The sequence below is a fragment of the Anolis sagrei genome, chromosome 12, assembly GCF_037176765.1.
Source record: "Anolis sagrei isolate rAnoSag1 chromosome 12, rAnoSag1.mat, whole genome shotgun sequence".
NCBI lineage: Eukaryota > Metazoa > Chordata > Lepidosauria > Squamata > Dactyloidae > Anolis > Anolis sagrei.
The window spans coordinates 16276645-16293146 of record NC_090032.1 but is presented as its reverse complement, the minus strand read 5'-3'; the positions used below and the strand labels follow the sequence as shown (position 1 = coordinate 16293146).

General features: G+C 45.6%; 1 protein-coding gene across 1 annotated transcript in view; it reads right to left on the bottom strand.

Annotated features, from left to right (window-relative positions):
• Positions 1 to 16502, bottom strand: part of PLCB3 (phospholipase C beta 3) — a 139841-nt gene that overhangs the window by 102272 nt on the left and 21067 nt on the right. Inside the window, exon 2 of the mRNA XM_067472482.1 lies at positions 11528 to 11605. Within this exon, the coding sequence (XP_067328583.1) occupies positions 11528 to 11605 (78 nt within the window). The remainder of the gene's footprint in view (positions 1 to 11527; positions 11606 to 16502) is intronic.

Sequence of the window (16502 nt, the reverse complement as noted above, 5' to 3'; positions counted from 1 at the left end):
TCTGTGTATGTCTGTATATGTTTGTATGTCAAAAATTGCATTGAATGTTTGCCATATATGTGTACACTATAATCCGCCCTGAGTCCCCTGCGGGGTGAGAAGGGCGGAATATAAAAGCTGTAAATAAATAAATAAATAAATACATACATACATACATACATAAGAACCATTTCCCTTGCAGAAAATATTCCTTGAAGAAATTATTCCTTTCTCTGGGAGAATACAGAATTACGCAGCATTGAAAAGCAAAACAAACAAACAAACAAAAAAAACCCAAAAACTTTTCTGCAAGATGGAACAAAGCAACAAATGAGCTAACAATTCAGAAAATGCAGGGAATGCATGCCTCTATACCAGTGGTTCTCAACCCTCCTAATGCCGTGACCCCTTAATACAGTCCCCCATGTTGTGGTGACCCCCAACCATAATATTGTTTTCATTGCTACTTCACAACAGTCATTTTACTACTGTTATAAATCATGATGTAAATATCTGATATGCAGGATGCATTTTCATTCACTGGACCAAACTGGGCACAAATACCCAATACACCCAAATGTGAATGCTAGTGGGGTTGGGCGAGGATTGATTTTGTAATTTGGGAGTTGTAGTTGCTGGGATTTATAGTTCACTTATAATCAAAGAGCATTCCGAACTCCACCAGCGATGGATTTGAACCAAACTTGGCTCCCATGACCAATGGAAAACATTGGAAGGGTTTGATGGGCATTGACCTTGAGTTTGGGAGTTGTAGTTCATCTATATCCAGAGAGCACTGTGGACTCATGCAATGGTGGATCTGGACCAAACTTGGCATGAATACTCAATATGCCCAAATGTGAACACTGGTGGAGTCCGGGGAAAATAGATCTTGACATTTGGGAGTTGTAGTTGCTGGGATTTATAGTTCATTACAATCAAAGAACATTCTGAACTCCATCAACAATAGAATTGGCTCAAACTTCCCACATGGAATCCCCATGACTATCATAAAATACTGTGTTTTCTTATGGTCTTTGGTGACCCCTCTGACACCCCCTCGCAACACCCTCAGGGGTCCTGACCCCCAGGTTGAGAAACACTGCTCTATACATTTAAAGTGACCTCATGGAATATGAAAAAGCCAGCATTCCACCCTGCCCCTCCAGTAACCAAGTCCTGCCCAAGAAGAATGAATCCCCAGGTGGAGGAATAAAGGTCTACACAGAGCAGCCAAACAGGTACCCCTCCAGGAGAGGAAGGATGCTGCAACTAAATAAATAGACAAGGCGGAAGAGGGGAACACCCAGAAAGGCCGGGGGGGGGGGGGGTGCTGAATTGCAGACCTACACAGGGCAGCCAAACAGGCACCCCTCCAGGAAAGAATGTGCATGTGGACATCATCTTCGCCCCGTCCCAACCAAGTCCTGCCTTAGCAGAAGGAGCCAAGTCCTTATTTATTTATTATTTATTTATTTACCTTGCTTATATACCGCTGTTCTCAGCCCGAAGGCGACTCACAGCAGAATTCAATGTTACAGCATAAAAGTAGTTATCAACTTAATGCAGTTGCACAATTAATAAACAATAAACAATTAACAATTACTACAATAGCCATTCACTATCGTCTCATCATCAAAAACATGATCCAGATTCGTCATCCAATGATCCATTCCAGTGTTCATTAACCAATCATTGCACTCATTATTCGAACGCCTGCTCGAATAGCCAGGTCTTCACTTTTTTGCGGAATACCATTAGAGATGGTGCTAGTCTAATGTCGGTAGGAAGGGCGTTCCACAGCCAAGGAGCCACCACCGAGAAGGGCCTATCTCTTGTCCCCGCCAGCCGTGCTTTTGAAGCAGGCGGGATCGAGAGTAGGGCCTCCCTGGAAGATCTCAAAGTCCTGGTGGGTTCATAGGCAGAGATGCGGTTGGATAGGTAGCTTGGGCTGGAACCGTTTAGGGCTTTAAAGGCTAACGCCAGCACTTTGAATTGAGCTCGGTAGCAAATCGGTAGCCAGTGGAGTTGGCGCAACAGGGGGGTTGTATGCTCCCTGCGCTCCGCTCCTGTTAACATCATGGCTGCCGAGCGTTGGACTAATTGAAGCTTCCGAGCCATCTTCAAAGGCAACCCCACGTAGAGAGAGTTGCAGTAATCTAGGCGGGATGTAACCAGAGCGTGGACTACTGTGGCCAAGTCAGACTTCCCAAGGTATGGGCGCAGCTGGCGCACAAGCTTTAGCTGTGCAAATGCTCCCCTGGTCACCGCCGAAACCTGGGGTTCCAGGCTCAGCGGTGAATCCAGGATCACACCCAAGCTGCGAACCTGCGTCTTCAGGGGGAGTGCGACCCCATCCAACACAGGCTGTAACCTGATGCCCTGTTCGGCCTTGTGACTGACCAGGAGGACCTCTGTCTTGTCTGGATTCAGTTTCAATTTGTTCGCCCTCATCCAGACCGTCACAGCGGCCAAGCACCGGTTCAGGACCTGGACAGCCACCTTAGTAGCAGGTAGAAGTCCTTCCCCAGCAGAAGGAACCCCAGGGCCATGGGGTGGGGTGCCTCTTAGGCTGGCTGGCCAACAATGGCCAGCGTTCCAACCTCCACCCCTCCATTAACCAAGTCCTGCACTAGCAGAGGAAACCAACTCCTGCCCTGGCAGAAGGACCCAAGTCCTGCACTGGCACAAAGACCCAACTCCTGCCCAAGCAGAATGAACCCTTGGATGGAGGAATACAGGCACACAGGGCGGCCAAACAGGCACCCCTCCAGGAGAGTAAGCATGTCACAACAAAATTAATGGGGAGTTTCGGGTGGAGGCAGCCACGGACAGCTGAAGTGCTTGGGTTCCAGCTTGTCCACCTATCCCCCACAAGGGACAGAGTCCGATTTCCACTCCGGTGGGATGCTTCCCATCAACAAGATGAAGTATCATAGCAATGAAAATGGGAAATAAGTTTGGGACAACAACACATCCCTGTTTGGCACCTGATTTCACTTTGAATGGATCACTTTGGGAGCCATTGCTGTCTGAGACTGGTCTTCTTCTGAATGTGCACAGACTACGTTATCATCAGCATACTGGAGTTCTATAACATGTTGTGATCTTGGTTTTGGCTTTCAGTCTGCTGAGGTTATATAGGTTAATTATGCCATATTTCCATTATGGCATAATTAAAGAGGAAAACATGACAAACAACAGCACACCTTTCTATCTATTATATTTCACTCAAGGCCATCCATTAACACGACTTCCTCCTTCCAACACAAAAGCCATAACGTTACATCTGCCTGTAATGGCTGTACATTTCCATTTTCTCATATGGTTTTTGTGTTGTTGTTGTTTAATTACCGCTGATGGCTCATGGCTTATTCCCAGTGCAAAAACGTTATACACTCAAGGCAGGCATTGACACAGAAGGGGCTTTTAGACCTCTTTCTTGAAATGCCCTTTCAAAACAGCAACGGAAAGACATTGCTAGCACTTCAGACTTTTCTACTACTCCTCTACTACAACATCTGACAGAATTGCGTAATCATAACAAAGGACTGGGGACTCAGAGTAAAGCATTGGAGGCCCACATACAATTCCAAACCTAAACTGTGGTCCATCTTAACCAGAGCCAGAGTCAGATTCATAATCTAGGATTAGCATTTGCCAAATTAATAGGATGATAAGTAATTGATCTAAAACTGAAACACCGCATTCACACCTAATGGAACTAATTCAGGGCACCACAATTGAAGAGAGATAGTGACAAGCTGGAATGCATCCAGAGGAGGGCGACTAAAATGATCAAGGGTCTGGAGAACAAGCCCTATGAGGAGCGGCTTAAAGAGCTGGGCATGTTTAGCCTGAAGAAGAGAAGGCTGACAGGAGACATGATAACCATGTATAAATATGTGAGAGTAAGTCGCAGGGAGGAGGGAGCAAACTTGGAGACCAGGACGCAATGGAACCAAGGCTTCAAACTACAAGAAAGGAGATTCCATCTGAACATTAGGAGAACTTCCTGACTGTGAGAGCCGTTCAGCAGTGGAACTCTCTGCCCCAGAGTGTGGTGGTGGCTCCTTGTTTGGAAGCTTTTAAACAGAGGCTGGATGGCTATCTGTTGGGGGTGCTTTGAATGCAATATAGATGGTCCGCCCCAGGAGGCTTATGGATCCAGAAGGATTCCTGACGGCTCTTGGAGAACTTCCCGCCACCGATGTAGGTGATTCTGTTGATGCTCTGGTACAGATGAAGTGAACAAAGAAGAGTCTAGAGGGCGTGTGGCAATCATCTCGCAGCGAGTCAGACCGAACACGGGCATAAACATGAGGAAGAGCTTCCCGACTGTGAGAGCCGTTCAGCAGTGGAACTCTCTGCCCTGGAGTGTGGTGGAGGCTCCTTCTTGGAAAGCTTTTAAATAGAGGCTGGATGGCCATCTGTCAGGGGTGATTTGAATGCTATTCCTGCTACTTGGCAGGAGGTTGGACTGGATGTCCTATGAGGTCTCTTCCAACTCTTTGATTCTATGATTCTATGATTCCGGGGCAGTAAAGGCTGCAAATAAATCTCACATTGCGGCCAACATTGCGTCTGCGAGGAATCATCCAGCTGAGCTATTTTGAAGGGTCAGAGGTTTGTTGAACCGGTTTTAATGGATTCATTTCAATTTGTGCAACCCGAGAACGTTGACAAGATTCTTGGAGAAGGGAGGGCGACCACATGCATCCTGGACCCCTGCCCATCCCGGTTGATAAAGGAAGCCAGAGGGGGTTTGGCAGAGTGGGTCAAGGTGGTGGTGAATGCCTCCCTTCAGGAAGGTAAAATTCCAGCCAGCTTAAAACAAGCTGTGATAAAACCGCTGTTGAAAAAACCATCACTGGATCCCACTGATTTGAACAACTTTTGGCCAGTTTCCAATCTCCCCTTTTTGGGCAAAGCCTTGAAATGTGTGGTTGCCTCGCAGATCCAGGGATTCTTGGATGAAACTGATTATCTGGATCCGTCGCAGTCAGGTTTCAGACCGGGACATGGAACTGAGACAGCCTTGGTCGCCTTAGTGGATGGTCTCCGCAGAGAGCTTGGAAGCTTCAAATAGTCCAAGGCATGGACCACCCTGGCCAGATCTGCCTTCACGAGGTACAGTAGTAGTTGGCACACGAGTCTTAATTGTGCAAAGGCCCTCCTGGTCACCGGCGACACCTGAGCTTCAAGCGCGAGTGATAAGTCTAGGAGGACACCCAAACTGCAGACCTGTGACTTCAGGGGGAGTGTAACCCTGTCCAACACAGGTTGCCACCCTATACCCCAATCTGGTTTGCGATCTACCAGGAGGACCTCTGTCTTGCCGGGATTGATCCTCAGCTTGTTCCTCCTCATCCAAACAGTCACAGCAGCCAGGCTCTTGTCCAGTACCCAAAGAGCTTCCTTGGAATTAGGTGGAAAAGAGTAGTAGAGTTGCGTGTCATCTGCGTAGAGATGGCACCCAACTCCAAAACTCCAGATGACCTCTCCCAACAGTTTCATGTAGATGTTAAAAAGCATGGGAGACAGAATGGAACCTTGCAGGACCCCACAGGTCAAAGGCCAGGGGTCCGAGCAGGAGTCTCCCAGCTTTACCATCTGGGAGCGGCCCTCCAGGAAAGATCGGAGCCATGACAAAACCATGCCTCCAAGACCCATCCCAGAGAGTCGTTCCAGAAGGATACCATGATCGATGGTATCGAAAGCCGCTGAGATGTCCAAGAGAACCAACAAGGTCACACTCCCCCTGTCAAGCTCCCTGCGGAGGTCATCCACCAAGGCGACCAAAGCCGTCTTGGTACTGTGACCAGGCCTAAAGCTAGACTGTGACTGGTCCAGGTAATTGATGTCATCCAGGAAACCCTGGAGCTGAGAGGTGACCACCCGGGGAGGCCCTGCTTTCTGTCCCGCCATTGTCACAGGCATCATTGGTAGGGACGAGAGACAGGGCCTTCTCGGTGATGGCTCCCCGGCTATGGAACTCACTTCCTGGTGAGATCAGGTCGGCCCCCTCCTGTCCTTTAGAAGGATGGTCAAAACTTGGCTGTGGGACCAAGCTTTCGGGACAGGGCAATGAAGTGGCAATGGGGAAGATGACCAGGCCAATTAGATTTGATGCAGATGGCTAGGACGGTTTTAAATGGTGTATGCGCACACAATAGGGTGGAAACAACTTGAAAGCACACAACAAGTTGTGTACCTATCAATCTAGACACATAATAAAAGTGAAAATATGTAACAATATATAATAATAATGCAATGTTATACAACCATAACAATATATAATACAACAATAACAATCTATGTAAATAAAAATGTAATGTTCGTTTGGGGGAGTAACATAACTCAAAAAACCACTGGGCGAATTGCCGCCAATTTTGGCCACAAGACACCTACTAACCCAAGGAATGATCGTCACTAAAAAAAACAATGATTTTGTCATTTGGGAGTTGTAGTTGCTGGGATTTATAGTTTACCTACAATCAAAGAGTATGCTGAACTCCGCCAATGATGGAATTGAACCAAACATGGCACATAGGACTCCCATGACCAACATGGGCATTGATGGGCATTGACCTTGAGTATGGGAGTTGTAGTTTACCTACATCCAGAGAGAACTGTGGACTCAAACAAAAATGGATCTGGACTAAGCTTGGCACGAATACTCAATAAGCTACCTATCTGACCGCATCTCTGCCTATGAACCCACCAGGACTTTGAGATCTTCCAGGGAGACCCTGCTCTCGATCCCGCCTGCTTCTCAAGCTCGGCTGGCGGGGACGAGAGATAGGGCCTTCTCGGTGGTGGCTCCTCGGCTGTGGAACGCCCTTCCTACGGACATTAGACTAGCACCATCTCTAATGGTATTCCGCAAAAAGGTGAAGACCTGGATGTTTGTGCAGACGTTTGAGTAATTTAGTGCAATCTGGTAATGGAACATAGGAACGGAACAATGGACGAGGAACCTGGACTACGCTTGGATGATGAGAAGATTGGGTACGGTTGTTTTTTGTAATAATTGTGCATTGTAATGGCTTATTGGTAATTTATGGATAATGTGTTAAGTCAATTGTTATATGTTGTATGGAACCACGGCTGTTTCTACTGTTTTTACTGTTTGTGAACCGCTGTGAGTTGCCTTCGGGCTTGAGATACAGCGGTATAGAAGCAAAGTAAATAAATAAATAAATAAATGCGCAAATGTGAAGACTGGTGGAGGTTGGGAACAATAGACCTTGACATTTGAGAGTTGTAGTTGCTGGGATGTATAGTTCGCCTACAATCAAAGAGCATTCTGAACCCCACCAACGATAGAATTGAAACAAATTTGGCACACAGTTCTCCCATGACCAACCGAAAATACTGGAAGGGTTTGGTGGCCATTGACCTTGACTTTTGGAGTTGTAGTTCACCTACATCCAGAGAGCACTGTGGACTCAAACAATGATTGATCTGGACCAAACTCTACACTAATACTCAATATGCCGAAATGTGAACACTGGTGGAGTTTGGGGAAAATAGAATCTTGACATTTGGGAGTTGTAGTTGCTGGGATGTATAGTTCGCGTACAATCCAAGAGCATTCTGAACCCCACCAACGATAGAATTGGGCCAAACTTCCCACACAGAGACCCCCATGACGAACAGAAAATACTGATGGTCTTTGGCGACCCCTGACACCCCCGCACGACCCCCACAGGGGTCTCGACCCCCAGGTTGAGAAACACTGGCCATCCAGACTGCTCAACTTTGCTACCACGACCTTACCTGCCTTTCCTGAAATTCTGTCCAGACTCAACTCTTTTCCCCTTCGTTCTCTTCAGCGATTTAGGAAGGAACGGGGAAAGAGGAGCAGCTTGAGCTGTATATACAACTGAGCCACTTAAGCTAACTGTTTTGCTCTGGATGTGGGCCAAATGCAAAAGACACTTAACCACATGGAAATTGTGTGGTAGCAAAAGGGGAGAGATGGGATTTCCCTGCAAACCAAAAAGGAAATTGCAGTTTTGGACGCGGAGGTGGAGACGAGAAGGAAGAAACACAACGGAGAGGATGGCCAACGAATGGGGGAGGCGTTTGCTTCAGTTCTTAGAACTCCTCGGCAAACAACACATCCTTGAAAGGTGGAGCACTGTCGTTCTTGCACACATAACACGCGAGGAAAATACATAACATTCCACTACTGCAAGAGACAGACCAAGTGGACTATAATGCCACCTAGAACGTGACAAAACGAGCATAGAAACAGCTATGTGCATACTATGTGCATGCTCGAAGGCCTTGCCAGAGCTGGGAAGAGTTGCCTATTGCACTACAACTCCCAGAACTCTCGAAATCACAAGGGCCGTCCAATCCAACTCCATTTTGCCCAGCAGGAACACACAATCAAAGCACTTCCACTGCTGAAGAGTAGTCATGAGCAATCTATGGTTCTAAGTCAGTGGTTCTCGACCTTCCTAATGCCGCGACACCTCATGTTGTGGTGACCCCCAACCATAAAATTATTATCATTGCTACTACCTAACGGTAATTGTGTTACTGTTATGAATCATAATGAAGATATCTGAAATGCAGGATGTATTTTCATTCACTGGACCAATACCCAATAACAGAGCTCCATGCAGTCATGTCGGCCTTGGAGGTGTCTACAGACAACACCAGCTCTTTGGCCTAAAAAATGAGCACCAACCCCCAGTCTTGGACACAACTGGACTTAAACTTTTACCTTACCTTACTCAATATGCCAAATTTCAATACTGGTGGGGTTGGAGGGAGAATTGATTTTGTCATTTGGGAGTTGTAGTTCCTGGGATTTATAGTTCACCTACAATCAATGAGCATTCTGAACCCCACCAACGATAGAACTGAACGAAACTTGGCGCACATGACCAAGAAAAAATACTGGAAGTGTTTGGTAGGCATTGACCTTGAGTTTTGGAGTTGTAGTTCATCTGCATCCAGATAGCACTGTGGACTCAAACAATGATGGATCTGGATCAAACTTGGCATGGATACTCAGTATGCCCAAATGTGAACACTGGTTGAGTTTGGGGAAAATAGACCTTGACATTTGGGAGTTGGTTGTTGCTGGGATTTATAGTTCACTTACAGTGAAAGAGCATTCTGAATTCCGTCAACGATAGAATTTGGCCAAACTTCCCACATAGAACCCCCATGACCAACAAAAAATATTGTGTTTTTTTATGGTCTTTGGTGACCCCTCTGATACCCCCTTGCGACCCCCTCAGGGGTCCCGACCCCCAGGTTGAGAAACACTGTTCTAAGTTCTAAATGGTTCTAAATAATAATAATAATAATAATAATAATAATAATAATAATAATCAACAATAATAAAGTGGGTATAAAACTAGGAGGCGGTGGTGCTTTGCTTCTAAAGTGTTGCTAAAGCTGTTTTTTGCTTCTAAAGTGTTGCTAAAGTTCTGGTGGTGAAAATTTCAGAACTCTAACAAATAATAATAATAATATTAATATTAATAATAAAGTAGATACAAAACTAGGAGGCGGTGGTGCTTTGCTTCTAAAGTGTTTCTAAAGTTCTGGTGGTGAAAATTTTAGAACTCTAACAAATAATAATAATAATAAAGTAGATACAAAACTAGGAGGCGGTGGTGCTTTGCTTCTAAAGTGTTTCTAAAGTTCTGGTGGTGAAAATTTCAGAACTCTAACAAATAATAATAATAATAATAATTTTAATAATAATGTAGGTATAAAACTAGGAGGTGGTGCTGCTTTGCTTCTAAAGTGTTTCTAAAGTTCTGGTGGTGAAAATTTCAGAACTCTAACAAATAATAATAATAATAATAAAGTAGGTACAAAACTAGAAGGCTGTGGTGCTTTGCTTCTAAAGTGTTGCTAAAGCTGGTTTTTTTTTTTTGCTTCTAAAGTGTTTCTAAAGTTCTGGTGGTGAAAATTTCAGAACTCTAACAAATAATAATAATAATAATAATAATAATAATAATAAAGTAGGTACAAAACTAGGAGGCGGTGGTGCTTTGCTTCTAAAGTGTTTCTAAAGTTCTGGTGGTGAAAATTTCAGAACTCTAACAAATAATAATAATAATAATAATAAAGTAGGTACAAAACTAGGAGGCGGTTGTGCTTTGCTTCTAAAGTGTTTCTAAAGTTCTGATGGTGAAAATTTCAGAACTCTAACAAATAATAATAATAATAAAGTAGGTACAAAACTAGGGGGCGGTTGTGCTTTGCTTCTAAAGTGTTGCTAAAGCTGGTTTTTTTGCTTCTAAAGTGTTTCTAAAGTTCTGGTGGTGAAAATTTCAGAACTCTAACAAATAATAATAATAATAAAGTGGGTACAAAACTAGGAGGCGGTGATGCTTTGCTTCTAAAGTGTTGCTAAAGCTGGTTTTTTTGCTTCAAGAGTGTTTCTAAAGTTCTGGTGGTGAAAATTTCAGAACTCTAACAAATAATAATAATAATAATAAAGTAGGTACAAAACTAGGAGGCGGTGGTGCTTTGCTTCTAAAGTGTTGCTAAAGCTGGTTTTTTGCTTCTGTAGTGTTTCTAAAGTTCTGGTGGTGAAAATTCTAGAACTCTAACAATTAATAATAATAATAAAGTAGGTACAAAAGTAGGAGGCAGTGGTGCTTCTAAAGTGTTGCTAAAGTTGGTTCTTTGCTTCTAAAGTATTTCTAAAGTTCTGGTGGTAAAAATTTCAGAACTCTAACAAATAATAATAATAATAAAGTAGGTACAAAACTAGGAGGCGGTGGTGCTTTGCTTCTAAAGTGTTGCTAAAGCTGTTTTTGCTTCTAAAGTGTTTCTAAAGTTCTGGTGGTGAAAATTTCAGAACTCTAACAAAACTTTCAAAATTTTATTATTTTGTTATTGGCAATTTTTACGACATAACCAATTAGGAACTACCATTTAGAATGAAATTTTGAGAGTTTTGTTAGAGTTCTGAAATTTTCACCACCATGAGGTCTCTTCCGCCTCTAGGATTCTATGAAGGGAAACCTCTTTGGCCCTGAGAAGATGGAAAAGGCTGTGTTTATCTCGAGCTCTTTGTTTTTATTTTGCTAAGCCATGACCGGCCTCTCGTTGCGCCCGCCCTTCTCCTTCCCAGCTCCCTTTGGCTCCGGCCCCAGAATTCTTGCCAAACCAGCTCCGCGACTCAAGGCATTGACAAGAGCGGGGAACGAACCACCCAGGCCTGCTGTGTATCGCTTATTTCCCCGAGGGCGGGCGGGCGGGAGAAGCAAGAGAAGACTTTGCAAGCCTAAAAGGCATGTCCCAGCAAAGCAAACGCTTTGTCTGTCCAACTTTGCAAGGGAATGGAAGTGTCTTTGCACCATATACGCACGAACGAACGTGCCACTGGCCGCTGAGATAATGGAGAGGTTGCAACGCACCCGAGGCTTTTCCGGGCTTGGTCATCCCTTGCGAAAGATAAGCAGCCCACTTTATTCTAAATATGTATATAAATAAACACAGTTGGGAAAGGGATGGGAGAGAGAAAGAGAGAAAGAGAGAGTCTGACTGCAGTTTGACTTACCATACTGGGACCGGTCCAGTACAGGAAAAAGCCCTGAGGGTCAACTCGGAGGGTCACCAGAGCCCGGCATGTGGGTTCCTAGGACGAGAGGAGAAAATAGAACGAGTCAACAACTCAAAAATTACAGCAGCAAAACAACAGAGGGGAAACAAACAGGCACATGAAATCACTCTCAACACAAGATTCCCCCCAGGCACTTCCAAGCCATTGAATGCAAATCAAGGTGATCAGCTGAAACATTCACAGCTAGCCCCAGCAAACAAAAGTCCTTTGTCTCACCCTGGTCATTCCACAGATATATAAACCCATTTTTCCTAGTTCCAACAGACCTCATTACCTCTGAGGATGCTTGCCACAGATGCAGGCGAAACGTCAGGAGAAAAATTGCCTCCAGAACATGGCCATATAGCCCGGAAAAAACTACAACAACCCACGAGTCAACACTCTTCTGCCAAAATTCGAATACATATTTCACACATTCAATGATAGGGAAAGCCAACTGTCCCTTTTCTTGGTTGCTGCTGTGAGTTTTCCAAGCTGTCTGGCCAAGTTCCAGAAGCATTCTCTCCTGACATTTCGCCCACATCTATGTCAAGCATCCTCAGAGGTTGTGAGGTCTGTTGGAAACTCGACAAGTGGAGTGGAGTGTCCAGGGTGGGAGAAAGAACTCTTGTCTGTTGGATGCAAGTGTAAATATTGCAATTGGCCACCTTCATGAAGTACTTTGGCCACATCACGAGAAGACAGGAAAGCCTAGAGAAGGCAATTATGCTGCGGAAAGTGGAAGGCAAAAGGAAGAGGGGCCGACCAAGGGCAAGATGGATGGATGGCATCCTTGAAGTGACTGGACTGACCTTGAAGGAGCTGGGGGTGGTGACGGCCGACAGGGAGCTCTGGCGTGGGCTGGTCCATGAGGTCACGAAGAGTCGAAGACGACTGAACGAATGAACAACAACAACATGGCCTTGCAGCTACAAAGCCTCATAGAATCATAGAATCAAAGAGTTGGAAGAGACCTCAAGGGCCATCCAGTCCAACCCCATTCTGCCAAGAAGCAGGAATATTGCATTCAAATCACCCCTGACAGATGGCCATCCAGCCTCTGTTTAAAAACTTCCAAAGAAGGAGCCTCCACCACACTCCGGGGCAGTGAGTTCCTCTGCTGAACGGCTCTCACAGTCAGGAAGTTCTTCCTCGTGTTCAGATGGAATCTCCTCTCTTGTAGTTTGAAGCCATTGTTCCGCGTCCTAGTCTCCAAGGAAGCAGTAAACAAGCTTGCTCCCTCCTCCCTGTGGCTTCCTCTCACATATTTAGACATGGCTATCATATCTCCTCTCAGCCTTCTCTTCTTCAGGCTAAACATGCCCAGCTCCTTAAGCCGCTCCTCATAGGGCTTGTTCTCCAGACCCTTGATCATTTTAGTCGCCCTCCTCTGGACACATTCCAGCTTGTCAACATCTCTCTTGAATTGTGGTGCCCAGAATTGGACACAATATTCCAGATGTGGTCTAACCAAAGCAGAATAGAGCATGGGGAGCATGACTTCCCTAGATCTAGACACTATGCTCCTCTTGATGCAGGCCATATCTGTGGGAAGTCCAGAACTCTTGTCTGCTTGAGGCAAGTGCGAATATTGCGATTAGCCACCTTGATTGTTTATTTACTGTATTTATTTATTTACTGTATTACTGTATTTGCATACCGCCTTTCTCAGCCCGCAGGCGACTTAAGGCAGTTTACAGGGCATCAACCGATTAGCATTCAATGGCCTTCCAGCTTCAAAGCCTGGCTCGTTGCTGCCTGGGAGGGTCCTTTGTTGGGAGGTGTTAGCTGGCCCTGATTATTCTTGTCTGGAATTCCCCTGGGGTTTTTTAAGTGGCATCAACTGATTAGCATTTAATGGCCTTCCAGCTTCAAAGCCTGGCTCGTTGCTGCCTGGGAGGGTCCTTTGTTGGGAGGTGTTAGCTGGCCCTGATTATTCTTGTCTGGAATTCCCCTGTTGTTGTTTTTTAAGTGGCATCAACTAATTAGCATTCAATGGCCTTCCAGCTTCAAAGCCGGGCTCGTTGCTGCCTGGGAAGGTCCTTTGTTGGGAGGTATTAACTGGCCCTGATTATTCTTGTCTGGAATTCCCCTGTTGTTGTTTTTTAAGTGTTGCTCTTTAGCATTTCTCTTTAGTTCTCATTAGTGTTTAGTTCTTTAGTGTTACTCATCGGTTGCACAATGGGTCAAACCACTGAGCTGTTGAACTTGCTGACTGAAAGGTCGCAGGTTCAAATCCAGGGAGCAGGGTGAGCTCCCGCTGTTAGGCCCAGCTTCTGCCAACCTAGCAGTTCAAAAACATGCAAGTGTGAGTAGATAAATAGGTACTGCTCTGGCAGGAAGGTAACGACACTTGCACTCAATGCAGTCCATGCAGTCATGCTGGCCACATGACTCTGGAGGTGTCTACGGCAGGGGCGGCTCAACCATTACGCAAAGTAAGCCTTTGCAGTAGAGTTGATTTTGCCCAGGGGTGCTCTTGGGGGAAAATAGACCTTGACATATGCGAGTTGTAGTTACTGGGATGTTTAGTTCACCTACAATCCAAGAGCATTCTGAACTCCACCAATGATGGAATTGAACCAAATATGGCACACAGAACTCCCACGACGAACAGAAAATCATGTTTTATTATGCGATAGGCACCTGGCTTGAAAGAGTCTTCGCAGACTACAAACCGAATATGAGTCAACAATGTGATGCTGCAGCCAAAGGTTTCTCACCATCCTATCCTTCCCTCCTTCTCCCTTTCCTTTCTCCTTCCCTTCCATCCCTTCATTCTTCCTTCCTTCCTCTCTTTCCTTCCTTCCTCCTTCCCTTCCTCTTTTTCCCTCCCGCCTCCCATTCCACCCTTTTGTCCTTCCTTCCCTCTCTACCTCTTTCTCCTTCTTTCCTTCCCTTGTGTCTTTCCTTCCTTCTCCCTTTTTTCCACATACATTGCTTAAGTCGCATTGACCGACCGCCTGCGCAGAGTTCCATACTCCGCACTTTAACAACACAAGCGTTCAATGCTAAGGCTTCCTACCAAGATGGAACTGTAGAGGAGAGTCTACTGAACAAGCCAGTACCTGTCGCATACGTTGCTTAAGTCGCATTGCCCGACCGCCTGCGCAGAGTTCCATACTCCGCACTTTAACAACACAAGCGTTCAATGCTAAGGCTTCCTACCAAGATGGAACTGTAGAGGAGAGTCTACTGAACAAGCCAGTACCTGTCGCATACGTTGCTTAAGTCGCATTGCCCGACCGCCTGCGCAGAGTTCCATACTCCACACTTTAACAACACAAGCGTTCAATGCTAAGGCTTCCTACCAAGATGGAACTGTAGAGGAGAGTCTACTGAACAAGCCAGTACCTGCCGCATACCAGTACTGCCGTCTGTTGAGGAGTTACAAAGGTGGAGGCATTACTTTTCATTCAACCCTCGTGTGTTTTCTATAGGGATTTCTAGGTCCCCCAGGAGAAGCTGACCACACAGTCATGCTGAACGATGTAGAGAGTTTCTAGAGAGAACATCTTGCAAACAATGAGATTCAATGCTAAGGCTTCCCGCAAAAATGGAACTGTAGAGGAGAGTCTACTGAACAAGCCAGTACCTTCCGCATACGTTTCTTAAGTTGCATAGACCGACCGTCTGTGCAGGGTTCCATACTTCGCACTTTGACAACACAACCGTTCAATGCTAAGGCTTCCTGCCTAAGTGGAACTGTAGAGGAGAGCCTACTGAACAAGCCAGTACCTGCCGCATATATTGCTTAAGTCGCATTGACCGACCATCTGCTCAGGGTTCCATACTTCGCACTTTGACAACACAACCGGTCAATGCTAAGGCTTCCTATAAAAATGGAACTGTAGAGGAGAGGCTACTGAACAAGCCAGTACCTGCCGCATACGTTGCTTAAGTCGCATTGACCGACCGTCTGCGCAGGGTTCCATACTTCGCACTTTAACAACACAACCATTCAATGCTAAGGCTTCCTGCCAAAATGGAACTGTAGAGGAGAGTCTACTGAACAAGGCAGTAGCTGCCACACACGCTGTTTGAGTTGCATTGACTGACTGTCTGTGCAGGGTTCCATACTTCGCACTTTAACAACACAACCTTTCAATGCTAAGACTTCCCGCCAAAATGGAACTGTAGAGGAGAGTCTACCGAATAAGCCAATACGTGCCGCATATGTTGCTTAAGTCGCATTGACCGACTTTCTGCGCAGGGTTCCATATTTCACACTTTAACAACACAACCGTTCAATGCTAAGGCTTCCTGCCTAAGTGGAACTGTAGAGGAGAGTCTACTGAACAAGCCAGTACCTGCCCCATACATTGCTTAAGTTGCATTAAGTCGCATTGACTTTAACAACACAAGCGTTCAATGCTAAGACTTCCTGCCAAACTGGAACTGTAGAGGAGAGTCTACTGAATAAGCCAATACGTGCCGTATACGTTGCTTGTCGCATTGACCGACTGTCTGCGCAGGTTTCCATATTTCACACTTTAACAACACAACCGTTCAATGCTGAGACTTCCTGCCTAAGTGGAACTGTAGAGGAGAGTCTACTGAACAAGCCAGTACCTGCCGCATATGTTGCTTAAGTCACATTGACCGACCACCTGCGCAGGGTTCCGTACTCCGCACTTTAACAACACAAGCGTTCAATGCTAAGGCTTCCTGCCAAAATGGAACTGTAGAGGAGAGTCTACTGAACAAGCCAGTACCTGCTGTATACGTTGCTTAAGTCACATTGACCGACCATCTGCTCAGGGTTCCATACTTCGCACTTTAACAACACAACCGTTCAATGCTAAGGCTTCCTGCCTAAGTGGAACTGTAGAGGAGAGTCTACTAAACAAGCCAGTACCTGCCGCATACATTGCTTAAGTCGCATTGACCGACCGTCTGCGCAGGGTTCCATACTTCGCACTTTAACAACACA